The following is a 25,750-nucleotide window of genomic DNA, read 5'->3' as shown; positions in this document are numbered from 1 at the left end:
ATTAATCAACTATTCAGTTAACCAATATTTAACATCCCTAGCTTGCATTGCTCTGGGGATGGGGCTTTGATGAGGGGGCAGGGCAGGGGAAGGGTGGGAATGGAGCAGGGTAGGAGGGAGCAGAGGTGGGGTGGGGCCTGCTGTGGGGAAGTTCTCCTGGGCCTCATGCCTGGGGCACTAGGGAGTTGCCCAAGACCCTGTGTTCTCCCCCCCCCCCGCCCCAGGATGGCCCTGCCCACACTCCTCCTCCACCCAAACTCCTCAGCGCCTTAGGCAGGTGGGGGCGGGGGTGGAAGTTTGAGTGGGAAAGGGGATGTGGACTCTGGGCAGTCTGGACACCACCAAAAGTTTTGCAAGCCTCTCACCCTGAATGAGAGGACCTAATGAGGTCCCTTCCAGTCCTGCATCTCTATGATTCTATGGTGTGAATGATGCCTACCCTTACCTGGAAAGAGGCATCCTTGTCTGAGGTGCAGCAACCCACTTAGGTACAAAAAGGTTACCACTACCTGACAAACAGAGACCAGGGACACCATTTCTATCCCCTGGCTAATAGCCTTTTATGGACCTAACCTCTATGAAATTATCTAGTTTCTCTTTAAACTCTGTTATAGTCCTAGACTTCACAGCCTCCTCTGGCAAGGAGTTCCACAGGTTGACTACACGCTGTGTGAAGAAGAACTTTCTTTTATTAATTTTAAACCTACTACCCATTAATTTCATTTGGTGTCCTATAGTTCTTCTATTATGGGAACTAATAAATAACTTTTCTTTATTCGTCCTCTCTGCACCACTCTTGATTTTATATACCTCTATCATATCCCCCCTCAGTCTCCTCTTTTCTAAACTGAAAAGTCCCAGTCGCTTAGCCTCTCTTCATATGGGACCTGTTCCAAACCCCTAATCTTTTTAGTTGCCCTTTTCTGAACCCTTTTCAAGGCCAAAATATCTTTTTTGAGGTGAGGAGACCACATGTGTACACAGTATTCAAGATAAGGGCGTACCATAGTTTTATACAGGGGCAGTAAGATATTCTGTCTCTTATTTTCTATCCCTTTCTTAATAATCCCTAACATCTTATTTGCCTTTTTGTGTGGAAGTTTTCAGAGAACTAACCACAATAACTCCAAGATCTCTTTCCTGATTTGTCGTAGCCAAATTAGCCCCTATCATACTGTATGTATAGTTGGGGTTATTCTTCCCGATATGCATTAGTTTACACTTATCCACATTAAATTTCATTTGCCATTTTGTTGCCCAATCCCTCAGTTTGGTGAGATCTTTTTGAAGTTCTTCACAGTCTGCTTCTGTCTTGACTATCTTAAACAGTTTGGTATCGTCCACAAATGTTACCACCTCACTGCTCACCCCTTTCTCCAGATCATTTATGAATAAGTTGAACAGGACTGGTCAATTGGTCATACAAGGACCAGTGTCAATTGTGTCTCTCTGCACACAGGACCTGATTCCCCTCTCACATTGGTTTGATAGTCATGTAACTGCACTACCTTCTAGTTGAGTTACTCAAGATTTATGCTGGTGGAAGTGAGATCAGAAGGAGGCCCATATACATTACCTGACACATCTTCCATGACTCCTTGCACATGACGTATGAACTAGTCTCATGCAGTGCTGTCAGGAGTCCCAGCAGTAGCATGTGGAGAAGTGAGTAAAAAAGATTGGCAGTGAAAAAGGGGAAATTTCTGGGCAGAGAAAAAAGTGGGAGGGTCAGGATGACAAGCACAGAAGCCAGAGCTGCTTATATAGAGAGCATGCTTCCTATTAGTTTCCCCATTGCTGTTTCTTTCATAGCTTCGCCTCAGCGACTAGTTGTCATCTATTGCAACATGTGGGCAAAGGTATTGCTTTATTTTTCTGCATTTTAAGTCTGTCTTTTCATTTTAACCTTTTGTAGCTTTCATTGTTCATTCTTCTGTAGGCTCCTATGGGGCCTGTAGTTCATCTGCTTTACATTTCTTATGTTCTTTAACAAAGAAAAGAGGGCGAAATCATACCGATTTGACACACAAAATCATGTTCCTTCTTTGTTTCATCAATAGATTAGGCAGAGTGAATAATCCTGTTATTCAGAAACCTGGATTTCTGAGAAAAGTCAGTGGGAAACAGGGAGTTGTGGCAGTTGCAAGATTTTGCTCTGTTGCTGCTGTATATTGGGAATTCTGCTCAAATGAAGGATTTGATCATTGTGCTGTAAATTAGATGTAAAGGGAGGTAAGATATTTTTATTTGACCAACTTCTGTTGGTGGAAGTGATATGTTTTAATCTACACAGAGCTCTGCAAAACTTTGACCAATAGAAGTTGGTCTAATAAAAGATATTATCTCCTGTGCCTTGTCTCTCATCCTGGGACAACAACACTACAAACGTACTCTGAGGTATGACAAAGAGAGAAAGGAGGAAGCAAGAGTGGATGTTGGAAGGAAACAGAAAAAAGAGAAATAACCATATTCCCGTATGCTCAGGGGAAAAGAGGGGAAGTGAATCAAAACTCGGTTAATTTAAACCTGAGGTTGACTTTATGCAATTTGTGTAAGACCATCCTTTACCTAGTGATGGAGGAAGTATAAATTATTGGTGAATAAAGCCAGAACACTATAAGTTCCATAATTTAGACCTGAGAGTATAAAAGCAAAACAATTTAGTAGAAATAAAAGGCTGAACATTTTTAATGTTTTCTTTTAAATTGAGACCTCTATTTTCCCCCCCAGACTGTAACTGAAAATTTTGCTGGTGTTATCCATGGTTTGAATGCAAGCCATCTGACAGACCTAGCCATTCAGAGAAGCAAACGGATGATCCTGGATACTTTGGGAGTGGGGCTGCTTGGTACCAGCACATCAGTCTTCCACAAAGTTATACAATACAGTAAAGTAAGATGCTTGAACTTCACATTATAGAAAAGTTATAGATAAAATAAAATTGAGGAAAAAGTACATTTAGGGAAAAGCTCCCAATGGTGAGCTATATTAGAAGGTAGAATTGTTTCCTTGAAGCAGGGGAGACAACACACTCACTGGACCATTACACAAGGAGTGTGTGAGTATGGGGGGGGGGTTACACTCCTGGAAGGGGTGGGGCCTTGGGAGGAAGGAGCATGGCATCCAGTCCTTAGCACCACCCAGACTGCACTGCACCTCTCCATGCACAAGCTCTCAGCGCCATCTGCAGCACACTATGAGGGGCTCCAGCAACGATTTATAAGACTTAGGTCTCCAAACACTGCTTGAGACACTGGGCCCTGGGGCAATTGGCAGGCCTGCCTTGAAGGTAGGAAAGCTCCACTGATGGAAAATATGCTGTATGGAAAATCCCTGCACAGTAAGCAAAACATAGACTAGATAACCTACCAGGTCCTTTCTCTCACACCTGGATGAACATGGGTGCTGGCTTCTTCTTTTCCCTGGGGGTGCTCAGCTCCCACTCAGCCCCACGCTTTGCTCACCCCTGTCCTGCCCAATCCTGCCCCTCCCTCACATGTACCCTGTCCTAGCTCCTCCCGTCTCCCCAGCTCCTCCTGCATGCCACAGAATAGCTTCTCTGCAGCAGGCAGGAGATGCTGGAAGAAAGGGGATGGAGCTGATTGGCGGGAATGCTGGCAGGCAGGAGGCAAGAGAGGAGCTGGCTGTCATGGGTACTAAGCACGCACTGATGTTTTTATCCATGGATCTTTCATGCTAAGAAAGACATCAGCAAAACAAACAATATTAAGACTGCTCTAAAATATTATAATACACAAGATACAGGAATATTAAATACACAAAATGTAGGTAATTTCTAGTACATATACTGTTGTATAGAAACTTTGGCTCTGGTTCCTCTCCAATCTCCTGTCACTTACATAAGGGAAACTCTTAGCACTTCAGTGGTATCATTCATGGCATAAATTCAGGCCTATTATTTTATTTTAGAAGGTCCTGGTAGGTTGGAATTGTGTTCCGGAAATGTGCAGAGAGGACTCTCCCTAAATGGCTGCTTCTCTGCCACTTTGTCCTTTCCTTGAATCCCAGGGAGGCCTTTCAGGAATTCATGTAAGGGGAGATACAGGGGGATGGGTGGTGTGGGTTGTCCAGAAGCAGGAGGCCACAAGCAGCATCCAACAGAGGTGGTAAGGAGAAGCCCGAGTCTCTCATTTTATTTCAGAGACACTTGTGAAGGAATTGGGGAAAGTCCCTGGCAGTTGTGGCCAGTGGATCTTGGAGGAGGGGATACCAATGACTCAAGAGGCTATGGAGGCACAGAACTTATTTGCCTGGCCTCCTGCTGATCCCCTGAGATCTACAAGGTAGAGGGGTGGGTCTCATGATTTAGTTTGCAGGACAGCAAACTTTTTCACCACACCTCTTGATAGAACACTAGAGTGGAGTGACTTTGAAGGGACATTCCTGGGGTTTTCTTCTCTTAGAGAAGGTTCAAATTCAGTCCCAAATTTTGATGCGTTACAGCAGCATTCTGCACCCTTTGGTAGTTCAGATTATTCCACTCATTTAATCTCAACAGCAGATAGAAATAATTGCTTTGTAAATAATGAAAAGAGTAAGAGGGAGGCATGAAGTATTGTCTTATACTTGAGTTCAGGATTTTGCATTAAATGATATCCAATTACTCCCAGATCTACAGTTCAGATGTATCCAGCACAGTCTGGGGGCACTCAGATTTCAGACTTCCTCCTCTGTATGCAGCTTTTGTGAATGGAGTAGCTGTAAGTAACATCTTCTCTCTCTGGTCTACATCTGCTTTTATAAGCCATGTGCAGTGATATTTTACATTTATTTTCTGTACATTTGTTAATTTATTTCATTCTTGTGGCTGATGCCAGATTTATGGCTGCTATAAAACGGCCTTAAACTGTCCTACCAACTCTCCATTTTGTACATGCTCCATTTTATCAATAAAATGATGACTGGCCCTAAGAAATGTAGTCTCAATTCAGACCCAACCTGCAGTTAATGGCATTCCACCCGTTTACGCCTGATTTGAATTAGACCTGTTCTGAATTATGTAAAAATAGTGAAGGTGCCAATCTAAGGAAATGGTGCATTAAGAATGCTCAAACTAGCTGTGGCGATGAGGTCTTAAGTTAAAGACCTCATTTCAAATGTAGGAAAAATTGTTTTTGAAATGACACTTAGTGTCCCTAATGCTCTCTAGAAGGTGCTCAAGTTTGACAGTTAATACATTTAGAATGTCCAAATCCTATATATGATAATTCCTTCATTCATTAAGGTCATAGGTCAAACCCAAGACCTCACCGAACATCAAAGGAAAACTGCTTTACTAATAGCACAAGGCATAACCCTCAGCCCCCATTAGGACAGAATGTTTTCATAGCTGACCTCAAAACTCTTCAGGGCAGGAACAGTGTATACTTCTGTTTGTATAGTATGTAACACAACAACGATCTGACAGGCTCTCTCTGTTACCATGATGGTTGGGGGCATTGGTATTGACCCTTGTATTTAGATTGCCTGACATATTCCATTATATAAGATTATTGCCACCTTTCTTTAGATGGGCTAACTCATCCCATGTCTGCAGCAGGCTTTTGGAATGTGGCAAGGTAATAGCCTGGAAACAAGAAAAGTCTCTTTTCTCTCATTCATTGGGTCTGGTTTTGCTCAGATATAAACTGTTAAAAACAACCTTTCCCTGTGTGGCTTGAGTTCCCGAGGGAAAATTTTGGCAGCCTGCCAGTATAATAACTGAACACTCAAAACATTTCTAAGTACAGGACTGGGGTGCTGCTATATCAGCAGCAACAACACACATAGGGAGAGGTGACACACACACTCCTATATACCTTTTTTTAACACACGGGGGGTGTTAGAAACCAACCTGACCCTTCCTGCCCAGTACTCTCACCTTTCCACCTCTATGCCTGGCTTAGCCCCCAGCACAGACCCACCTCTCCTGGAATGTGGTGCTGTGTCTTCTCAAGGCAACATGTGGGGGGCACATGTCCCCCCTCTCCAGATTTCTGCCAGGGTTCACACCAGAATGTGGCCAGCAGGAGCCTTTCTGCACTATGCAAGAGGGAAAGGATGGGAGCTGCTTCCAGCTGCCAGGGGTTGGGGGAGGTATGACCTGGCCCATGTCTTTGCAGAGCTCATCTCCTTTTCCTTTCTGCTCATCTATGGCTCGAAGCAGCTTGCACCTTCCTGCACACTGTTGAAAGGCAGCTAACAGCTCCAGACTGTTGCTGGTCACCGACATAAGCCTGTTGCCTCCTGTCCTGCAGCTACAACATAGCCTGGAAGGAGTTAAGTGCTAAGGGTGCATTGTGCACTGGGGCCCAGGCAACCTGACTACAGGGGTTTCAGCAAACCCAGCCAGAGAAGTGGCTCAACAGGGGAGGGAGCCTAGGGGACAGAGCTAGGGTTGCCAGATGGTTTAACCAAAAATACCGAATACCTCCCCCCCCCCCCAAAAAAAACCACAGAGGAAAAAATTCTGTTGAAGAAAAAAAAAAGGGAGACCAAAGGACCCTGAGAGTTAAGCAAAAATATAAATAAAAAATACAAAAATACAAAAACCCAGCATGGCCCCTTTAAGAAATGCTTTTGAGGCTTTTTGGCCCTAACAGGTTGCTGGTGGCCAATCTGCCATCTTGTCTTTCTGCTCGGGGCCAGAGAGCTCCCCTGCGGAACCAGGATTTTTGCCTCCTGACCGGGAAAAAAATCAGAACATACCGGACATTTTAGGTGTCCGTTATTTTCTGAATTTTTTTACCCGACAGGAGGCAAAAATACCGGACACCTGGCAACGCTAGACATAGCAGCCCCCTGCTCCCTAGGTGAGGAGGGTGTTAGCCCATTTCCTGGGGGCAGCTGTGAAGCCTTCAGCATCAGGCATGAACAGTCTGGAAATCGCTTTTTCCCCCTTCCACTCCAGAGCTTAGCTGAGAGGCAGAGAGGCTGCCCGTGCCAATGCTGTGTGGAGCTTTGGCTTCAGCTTTTCCTAGCTAGCACCTGGGGCTGAATGTCTTGGGATTTCCCAGGACCCCGCTCAACCAGAGGCAGTGGGGGAAGGAAGGAGCCTGCTGCCCAGGCTGTTGGTGAGCTGAGTGCACTGACCAGGGGCTGCTTCTCCACTAGGGATGTTCATGGTTAACCACTTACAGTTAACTGGTGGGGGCTGGAGCGCCACCCCCGTTTGCCGACAGGGGCACTCCAGCCTGCTCAGAACAGACCCCACGGGCAAAGGCATTCCAGCACAGCACCCGTCTACAGCAGGGGAGCTGCTCCAGCCCATCCACCCCCATTTAATTGGTTAATCAGTCAAACTTAATGTTTAACCTGTTAACTAATTAAATGGGATTTTATATCCCTATTATCTATACAGTGCTGGGGGCAGGACAGTGCCCCACCTGAGGAGATATAGAGGAGCAGTGGGACTTAGATGATAGTGAAGGGGCAGCAGGGAGAGGACAGAGGGGGAGCACATAAAAGGCTGACATTTTGATATGTAACATGTATTTTACATAAATAACGTCCACACTCATAAACCTACTTCTGTTGTCACTTAGTAAAATGCACTAGAAACATTTTACTGGCATCTCAATGTCAGTTAGGGTTATGGGGTTTTATAGATATACCAGCATAAGCGCTAATGTTCATGCAGTTATACATACAGCATGCCTATGCCAATATAGCTTATTTTACTTCCTGAAACAAAATAAACTATGCCAGTATTTTGTATCAGTATAACTGTGTCCTCGCAAATTTATTTTTTCTGCTTAAATTATATCCATGGAACTGCTTCTGTCTCTGCTTCTTCCCCATGATGCGGATCTGGCGTGAAGGCTCAAGGCTTTCTCCCTCCCCGCCCCCCCCCAGCAGATAGCCATGCTGGCGTTCCAACCGGGGGGAAGGGACGGAAAAGTTGGAGGGCCAGTGAGGGCTTCCAGTTGTGGGGGAAGAGAGAACGGGGGGACTGAGATCGAGCCAGAGGCCACCTGCAAGGCATCCATGGACCACTAATGGTTCACAGACCCCAGTTTGAGAACTACTGCTTTAGAATTACACTTCTTTAAAGCTAATGAAATTGAGATCTGACTTAAGCTCCCTTTCTGCAAAGTCTGTAATATTCTCAATTTTCATTTTCATGTATAACTCAATACAAAGAAAGCATAGCTAAAAATAAAGATTACCCTGAAATTAAATGAAATTCTTAATTGATATTGGTTAAAATCTTTTCATTTGGGAAGGGAATTAACTGAACTTGCCAAGACAAACAATGAATCTCTGGTTATAAATCAAGACCTTTCTCTTTTGCACAAGGTTCACTCAATGGATTTTGATGACACGTGGCATCCAGCCACCCACCCATCTGGGGCTGTGCTTCCTGTTCTGATTGCTGCCTCAGAAGTCCTCCCTCAAAAGCAAAAATTGTCTGGCCTTGATCTGCTCTTAGCTTTCAATGTAGGGATTGAAGTACAAGGCAGATTGATGCGCTTTTCCAAGGAAGCCAGCAATATTCCAAAAAGGTAGGTAAAGGATATTTGAAATAGAGTGTTTGGGTTGCATGGAGGTGCTTTGTTCATTTTTTATATAATTGAGAGTTAAAACCAATACTCGTTTCCCATCTCCAGTTACTCTCCCAGGAACCTCCCTAGAACTGCCTTTTTGTGAGACTTTTAAAAGGTCTGAATAAATTAATTTCTTTCATAGCTAGAGACAACCGGTCAGCATCATCTATTCCACTTCAGGTTTCAAAATGATGACTGTTGCACAGCTAATTTCATTTTCCATGTGGCTCCATCTAATCTCTAAATGAAAACGACTTTATTGTAATTTTTGCCTTTTAGAAGCACAATAGGTCACATTGTCTTTTTAGTGGGGCATTGTTTCCTGTGCAGTCACTGGGACATTTGAAAAGATTCCCTTACCCCTTACATTGATTCAAAATAGTTGAAAAGAGGCCTGGGGGGAAACTCTTTGTCAGTTTTCAATCAGACATGGGAATGCATCTATTCAGATGTTACTTTGAAGACCATCACTTGCTCCCAGAAATGAGGATTCATCTCTCCCTAGAACAAAGCTTGGGCTCGGCATAGTCCCAGAATAAACAGGCTCTAGACTCAAGATGGCCTCAAAGCAGCTCAGGAACAAACAAACAAAACAAAACAAAACAAAAAAATTCCTCTCCACCAGGATGTACACTTTGTTGTTGCTGTCACATCCCTAGATTTATCTGCTGCTTTGCTGCTCACTACATATGGAGTAACAGAGTTAGCGGTCTACGATAAAGCAATTATAAAGGACCACATTCACAAAACTACTTCAGTGTTGGCCCTGTTGTACTAAGCTATTGGTATTTTGGACATAGATGGTTCCACACACTGTGGAGTGCCTACAGAATTGGACCTCATTGACAAGATTGCATGTCAGGGACAGATCTGGTTTGAGGAATCTGCTTTTTGACCTTCAGTTTGTGGTAGGGCTCCAAGTACAGGTTGAATCTCTCTAGTCTGGTACTCTCTGGTCTGGCATGATTTTAGTTAGCCAAATGTCCACTTATCATGGGTGTGGCCAAGTTTCCTGTGGTCCCATAAAGTTGTTTTATAGACAGGAGTCCTGGCTCTCAGTGTACTGTGCTGTTATTTAGCTCTAATTTAACTCCAAATGTCTTCTAAGAGCCCAGTGAGCAGTAGAAGTGTTGGTAATGCTGCTAGACAATACTGACTTCCTGTGGTTTGGCAAATTCTCTGGTTCAACACCAGTTCCTGAGGGTGCCAGACTAGAGAGGCTCAACCTGCAGCTAATTAGCTTTTGGTGGCATCAGGATGTAGTTGGCTTTTCACAAGCCTGCCAGCAGTGTTCCCTGTAAGCTGTGCACTTGGGTGGCCAACCAGGAGAGATTGAAATGCCTTCAGCTGATTAGCAGAGTGCTCACAGCTGCTCACAGCCAACGGCATGTGTTTCTACTTATGGTGCACATCCACACATACCATGGTGCACATAACAAAATTGATTTTTCACAGGGATGGAAAAAAATAGAGGATACATTGCCTGCCACTGGAAAAATTCAAAGGAATTTGGCAGCTGAGCAGAGGTTTTTTGAGAACACCAGTGCTCCTAAATGTTGGTAACATGCCTAAAGAGACAGCTAGGCGTCTTAGTACCTTTGTGAATCTAGTTCAAATCTATTAAACATGCCCTAAACACTTTGTTCTCTTCCCCCCTCCCCCCACAGTAGAACTGTACTCCTTCCCCTGTGTTCAGAGGTTCTGAAGAGATTTGCCTTTGCATTAATAAGTAGCTATTTGGTTCAACAGCTAGGCAAAATGGGAGCTCCACTGGGGTTAGGACTACTGGACTGGATCTTGGGCTTTTAAATATATGCTGATGTATGATCTGATCCAACTCCCACTAAAGTCTGTAAGAGTTGGATGAAGCACTTACAGGGAGTTCTTTCCTAGAATTCATCTCTCTCCTCTGAAATCTGATAATGAACAGCTTTTTTTCTTTTCTCAGGTTTCATCCACCCGCTGTGGTTGGTACAATGGGGAGTGCAGCAGCTGCTGCTAAATTGTTAGCACTCGATCAGTTTAAATGTAAAGAAGCTTTAGCGATTGCTGCTTCTTATGCAGGTGCCCCAATGGCTAATGCAGCAACACAAACCAAACCCCTCCACATCGGCAATGCAGCACGGCATGGCCTGGAAGCAGCTTGCTTAGCATCACTGGGTCTTCAGGGCAATAAACAAATCTTGGACATGGAGTCAGGGTTGGGTGCCTTTTATACAGACTATACGCCCCAGATTCTGCCAACTTTACAGTCTTATTCCTGGCTGTTGGATCAACAAGATGTGGCCATCAAGCGCTTTCCTGCTCACCTTGGAACACACTGGGTGGCGGATGCAGTCTCTTCATTGAGGAAGCACCTTGTGCAGGGCGAAGACTCAGTCCCCATTAGTAGAATTAAACAAATTGTTGTCAAAGTCCCAGATGTGAGATACGTGAACAGACCTTTCCCTACCTCTGACCACGAAGCCCGCCATTCTTTCCAGTTTGCGGCATGTACTGCTCTGTTGGATGGCAGCATCTCAGTTCAGTCATTTAGTGATCAGAGCATTTCTAGGCCAGTGTTAAAGGAGCTGCTCAGCAAAACAAAGCTAGAACATCCTTCTGATAACAAGCCTAGCTTTGAGAACCTTTATTGTGAGGTGAACATTACTCTTCAGGATGGCAACGTGTTCAGTGAACGCTGTGATACATTCTATGGACACTGGAGAAAACCCTTAAGTACAGAAGATCTGAAGAAGAAGTTTCATTCTAATGCTTCCAGTGTGCTCTCATTGGAAGCGGCAGAAGGCATTGTAGAGACTGTGGATAATTTAGAAAAAGTAGAAGACTGTTCTGTGTTAAGTGCATTTCTTAGAGGAGCACAGTTAACCAAAATACTTTCAAAAATACGCTTACCTTGAAAATAATGGACCTTTATTGACTTATCCTCATAGTTACTCCTATGCACTTAGAAGACACCAAAACAAAGAAAACTCTATTGTGTTGCTTTCCTGTAACATGAACAGCATTTATAGCCAGAGCCACAATACTGGACTTAAATGATCATGGTCTGCTGTATCTGTGCCATGCTGGAAGGAAGATCCTGTGCTGACAATGTCCCCCTCCGCCTCTCCCCGATTATCCTTATGTCATTACAAGAAGCGTATCTGAAGGTGCCACAAAAATAGCACTGTTGATGGGAGATTTTTGCTACCAAGTTCTCTACTAACCGGTGCCTGAAAGAAAAGCCTTATCCTAAATGTCGTGCTTCTATTAGAGGATTTGGTTGTACAGATCTGGATTTCAGAGGAATAGGGCAGTTACTCCTACTGGTAGGGAAGCAGTTGGTAGAAGGTCAGGTAAAGAATAAGCAATTTATAGCTAAATTATATACATATTCTATTTATGCCAAAAGAAAAGTCTAAGACACAAAAGTTGTAATGCTTGGTAGTCTCCAAGAAACATCCCAACTTCACCATCAAACGTAGTCTTGTGTAAGCGAAGTTGACAATAGTGCTCTCTTTCTAATCACAGCATTGGTTAAGATACCCATTTAGTTTCTTTGTTTGGCTGTTTTAAACACATAAGCATTTATTCTTGACAATCTGGTTCTTGCCATAGCCAAAAATCACTCCTGTTTCAAAGTTGCGTGGCACCCCTGTAACTCTGAGGCTGCCTTCTCTCTAGTATCAGTCAAGTCCCATTCCTCCAGCTTCAGTGTTATTGACCAGACATGTTAAGTGATGTATCCTTAGGATGCTTCCCTGTTAAGCCTTGTCAGTGCACAAGACTTCCATCATTAACAAAAACCATGTAACCCATCATTTCAGTATAGTTTTTTTAAAGAGGGTTTTACTTCTTAAAAGGACATAATCAAGATTTAAATATTTTTACATTAGCAGTAGTGTTATGTTAACATTTTCTTGCATGTTTTACACTGACCTCTATAAAATCAGATTAGTCTTTCTCCAGTACAGAAATGTCTATTTGAAGCTACTAATGGTGACAGTGCAGGCAGATGGGTATCTTGGTTCACATGCTTAATGGAGCTTCTGCTTTACTGTGGAAGCCATGTGCGCTCTTTGCTTTCTGTTTTAAGAGACTAATTTTCCTATTTGAAGATCTAACCATAGAGATCTACAACCATATTTAGGCACCTCTAATAGCATGCCAGTCCAGGCTGCATATTTAGGTGCCTATGTTTTAAAATGTGGTTAGTATAGGAGGCATGTTTGATATACTCTTCACATTACTGTTATAACTTCAAAAGATGTGGCTGTTAATGTGCTTGTAGTGATGACTTTTAAAAGCTATAAATATTTGTATGATTTTACTCAATAAGATGGTGATGTTTCAATGTTGTACATGAGCTATTTCTTCATGGGGCCAATCTCTTCTATCCTTCAGCCACTTGCATATACAACCTCCTTGGTCACACACAAAGGTATGCTTTTTGGGATCACTTAAAGCAGGTGTTTACGTTCATTTTGTTATATTAAACAAAAGCCTTTCAGTATCATTACTGCCACATTAGAATTCAATCATTTATTATGCTGAAAGAACGACCAACTTCTTTATGTACAGTCGTTCAGCTAGGTGAGGGACTTCTGCAGATGACTGTTAGAGCATGTGTAACTAATGTCATTGGCCTCCACAAAGGGACTTAGGAATTGCCACACGGAGTGTTGTGGCACCTTTTATGCACCTAGAAGCAGCACAGGAACTGCACTATGAGCCACAAAGCCTAAGTTAGGCACCTGTGTTCTCTAGACAAGTGTTTCTCAAACTGTGCTCCGCAGAGCCCCAGGGCTCCGTGAGACATCTCCAAGGGCTCTGCGAGGTTGACAAACTGGAAAGCCTTCAAAAGCATAATTGAGGATTGCCTCGAACTGACACAAATCCAACTTTCTTCTATCATGCCAGACATTAAAGAACTTTGTAAGAATAGAAAGCAAGCCCACTCTTCTCACTAAAAATAATGATTGTTTTTGATTTTGGGCAAAATGCAGTAATTTTTCTTTAAAAAAATGTTGTTTTAAAATCTGAATAAAAAAGTATTGTACAAGTAAATGATTTGTTTGTTAATATTTATGAATAAAACACATACGTTGATAAATATATGTACAAAATTTCACAAAATCTGGAAGTCTTCATCAATAGGTACAACACATCAATAGGTACAACACATACAATCAGTGGACCGCTGGGGTTCCTCATAAATTTTTACGCATGTAAAGGGCTCCGAAGCCCAAAAAGTTTAGGAACCACTGCTCTATACAATGAATAGAGGGAGAAAGAAACCTTAGAATGTGAGCCTTAAAAAGCCATCACACTAGGCCGGGGGCTTCCAATGCTAGCCAAGGCAAAATGAGAGGTATGACCTAAGCCCTTCCTCTCTTGGAGTTAAGCACCTATCTCTACTTACTAACTCACAAACAGAAAAGTGTCTCCTGGAATAGGATGGCTTTGGTGCCTCAGCAATTTCTTGAATGAAGCAGAGAAATGCCTGCTTTGCTAGAGGAGGCAGCAGTTGCTTGAGCTTATCCCACCTTATAACTCATTGGTTAGAGAGCTTATCTGGGGTGTGGGAGAGCCTGGCTCAATTGCCCCCTCTATTCCAGGGAGGGGTGGGTGGGAGGAGATTGAAACGGGTGCCCCACTTTCCAACAAAGTGCACAAACCATCTGAGTGTAGGATGTTCTGCTAGAGATGCAGCCGTGTTAGTTCTGTCTTTTGTTTCAGCTAGACCAGACTATGTAGCACTTTAAAGACTAACAAGATGGTTTCTCATCACCTAATAAACCATCTTGTTAGTCTTTAAAGTGCTACATAGTTCTGTCTTTTGTTTCGGATATTCTGCTGTGGGACTATTGTTACAACTTCAGGGTAACTGTATTTCTGTGGCCCCTCTGTCTCGGCAAGGCACTGGCATAAGATTTCCAGCAGTTACCTCACTCCAGCCTGGTCATGGCTTTATAGCTGCACAGCCTCCCTGTCGAGGGGCAGGACCCCTCAATGGTCGGGACACCCCAAAGTTGGGGTCAATCTCCCTTTTTCGCAGGGCAAATACAGCCCTAGTCCCAAACACAGTCCCCTCTCTCAGAGTTACTCTGGCCTGGAGGCCCAGTCCGCAGGTCAGGCTCCCCACGTTGTCAGGGAGCAGATTACTGGGGGGTGGAGGGACCCAGGCCCTCCCGCTCCACCAGGTCTCAGTCCAGGACCCTGTTGGCAGAGTAGGGTTTCACTGCCTGCTCAGCGGGGGTTCCAGCCAAAATGCACTGAGCTCCTGGAGGACAATCCTCCCCCCTGGGCCACTTCCTACCATCCCCGGCGTGCCACTCAGCTCTCGGGGCGTTGCTCAGCAGGCCTCCCTGGTAGGGGCTGTCGCTGTGGTTGAAGCAGTTGCTGCTCCTGGGGCGGCTGTGGCTGCAGGGGCCGCTCAAGAGTTTCTGGTCTAAACTCCTTCCTCTCTGGCAGTCCACCCTGACTGACCTGCTCTGCTGCCTCTTATACTGCTCCAGCACTTGGAACATGCCCAGTCTGGGAAAAGGGGCAGGACTTCCTCTGCCCACAGAGGCTAACCCCACCCCCCCTTCAGTGCAGGGTCCCCTCTCCCCATCACACTCCCACACATGTGCTATCCCCACCAAGCCACTTTGCTTAAGGACTGGTGCCTGTGTGCTGCTTTCTCTCTGAGGCTATGAACAGGATAGTGCCAGCCAGTTATAAGTGATCACACTGCTCCTTCTAAGCAAGCACCCAAATTCTTAAGGGAAAAGCATTAAAGAGAAAATGAATAAACAGAAATTTCTTTACACATGCTAGGGGTTACCAATCTGTTTTATGGGGATTTGGGAGGGTAAGGGCCTTCCAACTCTTCCACAAGGATTGGGGTTCCTTGGACAGAAAGTCCTGTCCATTTGCTGGATCACAAAAAAGGTCCTGAGTCTAAGAACAGCCTTTTTAAGGCAATATCCCTCTCTTCAATTTCCTAGTCTCTGGGAACCCACCTTGAACCAGTTGTGTGACTCTACTAGGACGTACATTATAGACACTCCAGAAGGTAGTGAGTAACTTTAATTCATCCTCAAACACACTTGCACATGCACGCACACTTGTTCTGTTTATGAGGGAGTTCCGGTAACCCTCTATCCAGAGAGCAAAACACATTCATACAATGCCGGGTCCACAGTAATATAATACACCCCCTCCACACACAAAGACACTGCCTGTGGTTGCAATATTTGTTACAGGGCTCCCTCAATCTTTCTTTAATGCTGTTACCCTGTGGATAGACAATGAATGATTCTAGCAGGGAGATTAGACTCAGGCTCTTCCTTGGCCCAGCTGGGTACCCCTACCTCCAGACTACACAGTCATTCTGTCTCTTGCTCTCCAGCCCAATGGCTTTTCCACTATGCATAAATAATTATTTATCCATATTGAAAAAAATCATTGGGAAAGAGCAAGCTAGGGCAGCCGCATGGGAGGTGGGCTACCCAGAGTCCAGTCCCTCTCATACAATCATGCTTTCATTATTTATTCACAAAAGATCAGCTTTAACATGAGATTGAGGGAGAGCCACATCAGAATAACTCAGTGATTACAGTGAGACATGAGACTATCCTGTTCACATACTTTCTACCTATCAGGCACAAGGGGAAATTTGAACCTTTGACTCCCACATCCCAGGTAAGTGTTTTAAAAGATACTAAGGGGCTGTACCCTCTGCTTGCTATGCTTGCCAACACCCCCTTCCCCAGCTGCTTTTGTTTTGCTGAGACTGATGATGTCATTCTGTTAGGAACATTCTGTTATCCAGCAGGAAAAAATTTTATATACATACAGAAAAGGTGGGCACGACTGGCTCACCCCCACTCATGAGATTGGCAGATGATGCGCATCTTCCCTGATTAATTGGCTGCTCTTGGGCTTAGGCTAAAGATAGGTGGCCAAACAGAGTTAGTCGCTGTTTGTTCTCAGAGACTAAAACTCGGGTGCTAAGAAAACTTTCATCTAAAAATTTTGGTTCTGGAGGAGTTTAGGTGCCAGTAGAGTTTGACAGCAGTTTCGTGAATTACAGCAAAATCAAAACATGAGACCGAGGCACCAAAGTATATTTGTGGATTGGGGCCATCAAACAGAAAACTTTTCCGTTAAAAGCATTTCTGGAAAATCATGCCAGTTCAGAATAAAACTCTAGAAATGCTGCCTGTATTTCAAATGGGGGGGAAGAGGGGGAGAAATGTGATAAAAATTGTAGAGGTGATGTTGTGAGACAGCACTTAAAAAAAAAAAAACAGACTGAAGCTTATTAACTACAGTTTATTAATATAGGTAAATGCTTTATATTTACTGATAGTCATTTCACTGCAGGGGATAGCAAATGTCAGAGTTCCCTCAGCTGATCTTCAGGACTTCGGTCACCATTGTTCCTATTCCATCAAAAATTTCATGCAAAGGAGCTTTGCACATGAAAGCACAAGTAGTGACTATTTTGTTGGTGGTATCCACATGTGATTCAGTGACATCTTTACAAATGTGCTTGCATCCAAGTTCTGCTATAGCAGATGCTGTTTCCGCATCAGGGAACCTGTTAACATTAAAAGGAAAAATATTGTAGCCATCTGATTTTGACAACTAATTTCAGTGAGAGAGTTTCAGAAATATTTGAATTACTTCTAGCACAGCTATGATTTAGTCACAGAGGTTGTGGAAATCAAAGACTTCTGTGACTTCAGCCTGCAGCAGGATCTCCTACCACCTGAGGGGGAAGGGGCAAGGGAGCTATAGGTATCCCCACCCCTTCTGGTGGCCCACTAAGCTCCAACAGGCAAACCCCTGCAGCTCCCACCTCTCCAAAGCTGTCGAGGCACCCTTGGAGCTGTGGGCAACAAGGGTATCCTACAGCTGCCAGCTGCTGCAGGCAGTAGATGTGAGGGGATCCTGGAACTCCAAAAGCCAACCGGAGCTCATAGCTGCCACACAAACTGCCCCACTACAGGCAGTATCTGGGTATCTGCTGATCCTCATTTTGTTACGGGCAGGCCATGGCTCCTGTGAATGTTTCTTTATTGCCTATGGCTTTTACTAAAAATCTCTAACAAAATCTTAGCCTTAGTGATGACAAGATGAGATCTTGGACAGTCAGATTTCAGATCTACAGAAACTTAAGCAAAGTACTCCCTCCCTCCCACACCCTATTTACCACTAATCTGTTATCTTGTCAAATCAAGATATTTTGCCATCAGAACAAGAACATAAGAGTGACCATACTGGGTCAGACCAAAGGCCCATCCAGCCCAGTATCCTGTCTGCTGACAGTGGCCAATGCCAGGTGTCCCAGAGATAGTGAACTGAACAGGTAATGATCAAGTGATCTCTCTCCTGCCATCCATCTCCACCCTCTGACAAACAGATGCTAGGGACACCATTCCTTAGCCATCCTGGCTAATACCCATTAATGGACTTAACCTCCATGAATTTATCTAGTTCTCTTTTAAACCCTGTTATAGTCCTAGCCTTCACAACCTCCTCAGGCAAGGAGTTCCACAGGTTGACTATATGCTGTGTGAAGAAGAACTTCCTTTTATTTGTTTTAAACCTGCTGCCTGTTAGTTTCATTTGGTGGCCCCTTGTTCTTATATTATGGGAACAAGTAAATAACTTTTCCTTATTCACTTTCTCCACATCACTCACGATTTTATAGACCTCTATCATATCCCCCCCTTAGTCTCCTCTTTTCCAAGCTGTAATAAAACCCCATGATCTGCACAACTGAAACACTGTAACATCTTTAGATGAATTTATGAGGTGATGTCACTTTAGCTCCTCTTCTTGGCCCTTTTAGAGAAACTGCCACAACATCTGAAGCAAAGTGATTTTGTTGTAAGACTAGCTGGGGGGGAGGAGGAGAGAGAAAAGATGGGTGCAACAGCTGGTTTGCAAGTCATCACTCTTATCTGACTCTACTGAATTTCATTATTCAGATATTCTATCAATAATGAACATTACCTGAAGAAGAACTAACTCCTGCTACCCATAAACATGTCTTTAAACCCCTCTCACCAGGAAGGGCAATTCCATTAAAACAATGGGAGCAAAGAGAATGGCAAGGGCATGACATCAGCCTAAGGTTTAGGGAAGCGTTGATGTATACATTTAAATGGTTAACCGATGAGCTGGACTCATCAACTTAACCTTCACGATTACATGCAATGCCCTCCCCGCTCCCTCCCCCATATTGCTGCCTCTGTATCAAAGACAGCAGTGGGAGAGGAGGGGCTGATGGGAGCCTGTGCTCACAGGGAGATGGCTTATAAGCCAGCTCCCCACACATACCGGCTCCCACAGAGTCACCTGCCTACTCTCCCCTATGCAGAGGGGGAAGAGGGCAGCCAGGCAGTTTAGTGGGAGCTGGTGCTTGCCAGCCCCACCCTCGCGCTGCTGCCTCCGATACATGTAAACATGTAATCATTGAAAAATTCAGCAGGTTTTTTTTTTTTTTTTTTTTTTTTTAAAAACATCCCTACTAAGATTTTGTTATGATTATTTATTGCTGCCATTGGGATGTCTGCCAGCAGCCAATTTTAACAACTGGATGATTCTGGAATGCAATGCCAAGTTGCTTCCTTGCCATAGGCACCTAGGGTGTATCTAGACTACAGGGTTTAAAAAAAAAAAAAAAAAAAAAAAAAAACTTCCCCTGCATCTAGACTGCAGCCACGTTCTTTCAAAAGTAAATCGAAAGAACGTGGCAGTTTTTTCAATTGTGGTAAACCTCATTTTATGAGGAATAATGCCTTTTTTCAAAAGTACTCTTTCTAAAAAAGGCACTATTGAATGCAAACTGTGCTTTTTCGAAGGAGAGCGTCTAGACTCTTTCAAAAAAGCGACTCGCTTTTTCGAAAAAAATGCTTGTATTCTAGATGCTCCCTTTCGAAAGAGGCTTGTAGTCTAGACGTCGCTCTAGTTACTGAATTGTGCTCTGAAGAATATATCCCTTACACTAGAATTTTTTTTTAAATTCTGTCTAATGCAACAGGGGATGATGTTAGCAGACAAATAATGGGCCAGTGTATTTCTTGATTATGGGTAAATTGCTATGCCACTAAAGTGTACAACAAGCTAACTAGCTTCATGCTAGTCTCAGCCCTCTTGCTACAAAAGTGCATTTCCTATTGCTATTATGAAATGGACAAAGTAAAGTAAGACAAAATGCAAATAATGTATGCTCTGGAGAATGCTGACATCATAGGCCTTACCTTCCATCTATATTTTTATCATGGCCAACTGTAACTTCACATCCTGGAAAGATTTTAGCTGCCAGCACTGGGGATATACAGCACAAACCAATGGGCTTCTTAGCACTATGGAAAGCCTGAAGAGTAGTCTTCACAAGCTCATTGACAGTACAGTTCTTTCCATCCACTGCCCAGGAACAGAGATTCTTTGCTACACCAAATCCACCTTGGGGGGAAAAAAAAAAGCATGGAGTTCCCATTTAAGGCAGTCTGAAGAGCAGCTAGTTGCTACAACACCAGAAGAACGTCATACCCTCTTCTTTTAAGCCATGGCACAGCTTTAAAATTGCAGCCTATCTACATTTTATTAAGTTAGTGGGCTGCAATCTTCAGCATGCCAACCGTGATGGATTCACAACATCAACAATGGAAATTCTGGATTGCATAGATAGCGGGCATGCAAGCATTCACATATCCCAGAAAAGTCATAGAGATGCATCTTTGTTAAGGCCCATACGTAAAGTGTCATTCATGCTTAAATTTGACACTTTACGTATGGGCCTTAAAGATGCTAATTATTTCACCCATTACAAAGATAGCTTCCCCAATTATCACCCTTAATATCATTACCTCACAGACACTAACCTTCCCCCCTCACCTCCGCTCTGTTCTAAAAACTGACTTGTCAATTTTATGTGTGTTCACTTTTTTTTTTATTGTATCACTTTGGCATATATGGTTGTGCTAATTTTCTTCCACAAATTGATCTGAGCAAGTGGGTCTGGCCCACGAAAGCTCATCACCTAATAAACCATCTTGTTAGTCTTTAAAGTGCTGCATAGTCCTGTCTTTTGTTTCAGAATGTCCCAGAAAGGAAGCTCAACACCAGTTTAATCTTCAGGCCACTTACCCCAGGCCTCTCCCAGTAAATTTTATCTCTTGATCTGTACCTACCTACACACAATGATGAACCAAAACCCAAGAATGATGAGACATTAAAATGATGAACCAAAACCCAAGAATGATGAGACATTAAAATGAGAATTGGACAATACTAATATAGTTCATGAGTGCAGGGGGAAAATCATGCCTCCATTCAGCTTACAAAAATGATTAAGCATTCTTGTTGTGGCTAGGCTACTTCATGAGGCAGAAATCCTCTGTTGCAAACCGTGCTGGTTTTCTTTGGTATAAATGCGAATCTTTTACACATGCCAAATGAAGCCTTTCTAAGTTTTAATTCAAAATATAATTATAAGATATGTCTTTCTTTGAACTTTCTGGTTTTTACTTTGTATTGAGATAACCCAGTATGTTTCACTTTTTAAAGACGTTGCAGCACAAGCAGCTTTGGGCTGTATCTCTAGTGAATTGTAAAGCAATTTGCTATTTTTAAAAAAAGACTCTGCATCTTTGGAGCTATGCAATAATAAGCAATCCTGTGTCTGCATTTAATCCACATTTTTTGGTAGAAACAGATTACATTTTAATACAATTCCATTTGCTGGATTTACACTAGTTTACATTGTCAAAGTAATAAAAAGTTATTATAAAATATAATCATCCAAATATTTGATTCCTTGTGGAATGAAAACAGCTATTGGCATTCCTATAATAAATGATAGTGCTGCAAGAACTGTAGTAAGGAACACAATTTTAATTTCTTGCTTTCAGCTTATTCCCATTACTTGCTGGTTTTAATATTATTTTAATCCTAAATTTACATTGTTTGTTTCCCTTTGATAGTCTTTCTTCCCAGGCCCCTCCACCAAGTTTCTAATGGAGCATTAACTTATTATACAATTTGTTAACTGGTCTGTACACCTGCAGCAGTAATGATATTACCAACTCATCATAGCCCTGGGAAATGGATTTATTAATTCTGTGTTATACTTGTGCTCCCTCTACTGGCTGTACTGCAGAAAATGCTATCCTGATTTAAAAATGGATGCTGCTAATGGTCAACTGAGCTGTTAGTACTTGAGGAGTTTGTAGACACTGACTCTGTAAAGGGACTTTGAGCAAGTCACATAGCCTGTATGTGGCCTCGTTTCCCGACCTGTGAAATGGAAACAATACACTTGGAAAGCAGCTCAAGATCTGTGAATGAAAGAAATTGCACAAATGCTCTGTTGCAATGTGGAAGTACAATTTGAACAAAACGTCAGGCAGGAAATGGCATGCAGCTGGCAATCACAGACAGTCTGGCAACCATTTCAACGTCACTAAAGTATAACAAATGTTGTATAACAGCAAGTTCTGCCATTGCTCTGCTCTTCCTCTGTGCTCTGTTCTTGTCCGTAGGTAGGGAAGTGTACTGTACAATACTTAGGAAGAAGGAACTATGCAATGTGAATGCTAATATTAAGCCCAGCATCCTGACATCTATACATTGGGATAACAATACTCACCTAATAGAGGACTATAGGAGTAATTTTTATTTAAAAGTATTGAGACCTTCTACAAGAATCCATGTTTATAAAAAAAGTTTTCAAGTTTCACAGATATAGAAAATCCTTTATTTAAAAAGAGATTTTAAAAAAATAGCTACAAGTAACTATTTTTAACATCCTGTAGTTACAGTTTATGGGAATGGGGTATTTTGTTGTTTTTAAACCAAAACTCACCTGGGAAAATTACTGCATCAAATCCAGCAACTTCCAGGTCAGCCAAATCTTGAATGTTGCCTCTTGCTAACCTAGCACTTTCAACTAACACATTTCTCTTCTCTTCTGTGGGACTTCCTCTGAAATGATCCACTACATGCATCTGTTCTATGTTGGGTGCAAATATCTTTACCTAAAATGTAGGCACAGAATAAAATAGGCTGTGTACAGAAACAAATTAAGACTAGGAAAAGCTACAGGGTTATATCAATTCAACAACTTCACAAACAAACTAGGCACAGTTATCCAAGAATGTTGGACTGTGAGAGAGAAGTTTCTGAGAATCAGACCACAAAAGCCAGCATGCCAGGTGGAGAGACAGCTAAAATAATCAATAGGTGATGCCGAGGACAGGGGTGTGGCCAATCTCACACAATTCTGGGCTGCAGAAAGCTCTCTCTTTGTGATCCACAGTTGGGAACCATTTCTCAGAGCCAGGTGGCTAGATGCCTGCCTCACTCCACATCAAATGGTAGGAGGAAGAGAACAAGAAGTTGTACTGCCCAGTTTATAACTTATAACCCAGTAGTTGGAGCAGTCACCAACTACTGGATAGCAGAGACTTATTCTATAGCCTAGTGGTCAGAGCATCTATCTCTAAGAGAGAGGCAACCCAGAGTCCAGTCCCCCTGTTCCAATGATTCTTTTGTTATCTTTACCCAGAATGAAACAACACCTACAGGAGAGATTGTGGGAACCCCACATCAGAATATCGCATAGCTCAGGAATTAGGGCATTTTCCTGAGTGGTGGAAAACCTGGATTCAAAACTTTTCTCCTAAAAAGCAGGGTGGAATTAAACCTGGGTCTCCGATTTCCCAGCTGAGTGATTAACCTCTAGGCTAAAAGTTATGAAGTGGATATTGCTACTTCCTTCTTCCTCTCCCCTGTACTATCCCAAATTTTGAATGGGGTCAGATCTGGAAGGCACACACTGAGCATTTTCATGGAGCAACTCTTTGTTGCGATTAAAGAGGAGGCACAAAACGGTTTTAAAAAAACACCATCTTTCTTCAACAAGCTTTTAGAAGTCAACATGAAAAGTTATGAAGCCTCAAGAAGGTGGCACTGTTGATATTTTTTACACATCTGACACATAGCATACTTCTCAGACTTCTATATACACCTTTCCTTGGTTGCATTTATTGCATTTTGAACAGTAATGGCAAATATCTAAGATGTAGTCCATTTAGTAAGACACACATTTTTCCTAGAACTCTGACTGTGATGGGGCTGCCAATGTTGTTGCTAGGCCCAGCACTTCCTTATCTGTTATGCCCAGCTGAGATGGGGCCATTCTCTATTGTTTGAGCACAGGGAATGGGGTCCAAGACACAACATTTGGACCCAGGTCCAAACGTCCCACTTTAGCCAAAGATAAATGCTAGCAGCACATTTTCGATCAAGAGCTAGATCCAAAGCTGGGGAGGAAGCAGGGCTGCGTCTAGACTGGCATGATTTTCCGCAAATGCTTTTAACAGAAAAGTTTTCAGTTAAAAGCATTTTCAGAAAAGAGCGTCTAGTTTGGCACGGACGCTTTTCCTCAAAAGCACTTTTTGCGGAAAAGCATCCGTGGCCAATCTAGACGCGCTTTTGCGCAAAAAAGCCCTGATTGCCATTTTCGCAATCGGGGCTTTTTTGCGCAAAACAAATCTCAGCTGTCTACACACTGGCCCTTTTGCACAAAAGGAACTTTTGCCCGAACGGGAGCAGCATAGTATTTCCACAAAAAGCACTGATTTCTTACAGTAGGAAGTCAGTGCTTTTGCGGAAATTCAAGCGGCCAGTGTAGACAGCTGGCAAGTTTTTCGGAAAAGCGGCTGATTTTCTGGAAAAACTGGCCAGTGTAGACACAGCCCAGGTGTTTAGGTCAGAGTTTTTCAGTCCCTAGGCTGGAGTGGGGGACAGGAGAGTCAAGCTAGCAAGCAAGCGGGGGAGGGAGGAGAGATCCCCGTTCACTGCTTTCACCATAGCTCAGCGTCTGCAGCGTGCCGGGCAGGCTCCCGGTGCTAAAGGCCCAGCCAGAGGTTACTTTGGACAGAGACGGGAAGGTCCCACTTCCTCCGCTGCTGCTGCAGCAACTTCCCCAAGGCTCCCGCGCCTGCCGGGGAATCAGGCCCCGCTCCGGGGCTGCCCCCTTGCAGCGCGGCTCCGCTCTCACCTGCGCTCCGCCTCTGCTGAGATGCACCAGGGCGGCCGAGGCCTCGTGCACCTCGCTGCCATCAAACACCCCGCAGCCGGCCAGCACCAGGGCGACCCGCTTCCCCATGGCGCGCTCGGGCACAGCTCCGCGCCAGGCCGCTTCGGGAAACGAGAGCGCCGGAAGCTGGGGGATTTAACCCTTCACGCCCCGCGGGGCAGCCACAAGCCGCCGCTGCCCAGCGGTCCTTGCCCTGAGCCCCAGAGGGGCCCCTAGTGTCACGTCCAGTCCGAGCTGTGTGTGACAGGCTGGGAGCGGGGGTTTGTCGTGGGGGTCCAGCACGCTAGCCACTAGCCGAATGTGGCTATTTGGCCAGTTGAGTGTGGCTAGTTTGCTTATAGTAGTAGCCACTCTAGTGGGTGCTGCTTCCGAACTGGTGGGACAGCACAGCTCTAGAGTCACATCCGTAGGAAAGGGACAACCCTAATGTCCCTAAAGTGTTTCCACCTGCCTCCAATTAAATCGTGTTTTCCTGAAGCACCTAGCAACACCAGACACAGAGCAGGGCCCTATGATGCCAGGAGCTGCCCAGAAAAGTAGCAGAGAAATTGGTCTCCAGCCCTAGAGAGCTCATCATCTACATGCCATGCCACGCTCTACAGGTGGCCTTTGACAGAGTAATAGGGGCTGTCGGGTCTTTATCTCATACGACACAAAACAGTTCTCTGGGGCAAAATATGAGCATCCAGCTGCAGCTCATGCTTGTTAAATATGCATTCGCCAGTTTTTCAAGGGGCTTCCAGTTTTCATGCATGGCCCTGATTCTGCAGAGGTTTAGGATTTCAGTAGGACTACACTGTGTTTACAATTAAGTATGTACAGGAAATGTTACAGGATTAGGGCCTATATGTGCAAAACCGGGCCTTTCTCCCAGAAATGAGGCTTTTAAATGTCATTGCTCTTCCCTAGGTACACATTAGATGCAGAGTCAGATTTCACATGCAGTTAGTTAAGGTTCTTTCTAAGGATGATGCATTTCCCTGGCACGCACCACGAGCAAATAGTTGATGACTCTTGCCCTAGCCCCCCCCCCTTCACAATCACAGGCCCCCGCCCTGCAGCGAGCGAGCCAGCTACGTATGGGAGACTAGCAGAGGGCGGCAGGCAGCAGCAGCAG

The 25,750-nt window shown here is 43.9% G+C and overlaps 2 protein-coding genes across 2 annotated transcripts; one reads left to right on the top strand and one right to left on the bottom strand.

Moving 5' to 3' along the window:
* The first annotated feature begins 1,764 nt into the window (after positions 1-1,764).
* On the top strand, positions 1,765-14,136 carry ACOD1 (aconitate decarboxylase 1). Its single transcript, XM_006116459.4, has 5 exons — positions 1,765-1,859; positions 2,731-2,892; positions 4,632-4,721; positions 8,299-8,504; positions 10,495-14,136. Exons 1-5 carry the CDS (start codon positions 1,773-1,775, stop codon positions 11,444-11,446), a joined length of 1,497 nt encoding a protein of 498 aa, XP_006116521.3. The 5' UTR covers positions 1,765-1,772; the 3' UTR covers positions 11,447-14,136.
* Positions 14,137-16,830: 2,694 nt separating this feature from the next.
* LOC102456110 (glutamine amidotransferase-like class 1 domain-containing protein 3, mitochondrial) lies at positions 16,831-24,764 on the bottom strand. The gene is made up of 4 exons (XM_006116442.3): positions 24,595-24,764; positions 22,396-22,567; positions 19,790-19,994; positions 16,831-17,118 (listed from the first exon to the last, which is right to left on the bottom strand). The coding sequence occupies exons 1-4, from the start codon at positions 24,700-24,702 to the stop codon at positions 16,926-16,928; spliced, it is 678 nt and encodes a 225-aa protein (XP_006116504.1). The 5' UTR covers positions 24,703-24,764; the 3' UTR covers positions 16,831-16,925.
* Between the last annotated feature and the right edge of the window lie 986 nt (positions 24,765-25,750).

This window comes from Pelodiscus sinensis, chromosome 1 (genome assembly GCF_049634645.1).
Source record: "Pelodiscus sinensis isolate JC-2024 chromosome 1, ASM4963464v1, whole genome shotgun sequence".
NCBI lineage: Eukaryota > Metazoa > Chordata > Testudines > Trionychidae > Pelodiscus > Pelodiscus sinensis.
Note: the sequence above shows the minus strand (reverse complement) of the source record. Positions and strands in the feature narration are given on the sequence as shown.

Bases quoted from the DNA above. Each gene is read 5' to 3' on its own strand.
- LOC102456110 (XM_006116442.3), bottom strand. From the start codon at position 24,702: ATGGGGAAGCGGGTCGCCCTGGTGCTGGCCGGCTGCGGGGTGTTTGAT. The intron at 19,995-22,395 runs GTGAGTTTTGGT...TTTCCCCCCAAG, and splicing joins TGATGCAGTAATTTTCCCAG to GTGGATTTGGTGTAGCAAAG. The intron at 17,119-19,789 runs GTAAGGCCTATG...TAATGTTAACAG, and splicing joins GATAAAAATATAGATGGAAG to GTTCCCTGATGCGGAAACAG.
- ACOD1 (XM_006116459.4), top strand. From the start codon at position 1,773: ATGCTTCCTATTAGTTTCCCCATTGCTGTTTCTTTCATAGCTTCGCCT. The intron at 2,893-4,631 runs GTAAGATGCTTG...AATTACTCCCAG, and splicing joins AAGTTATACAATACAGTAAA to ATCTACAGTTCAGATGTATC. The intron at 4,722-8,298 runs GTAAGTAACATC...CTTTTGCACAAG, and splicing joins CTTTTGTGAATGGAGTAGCT to GTTCACTCAATGGATTTTGA.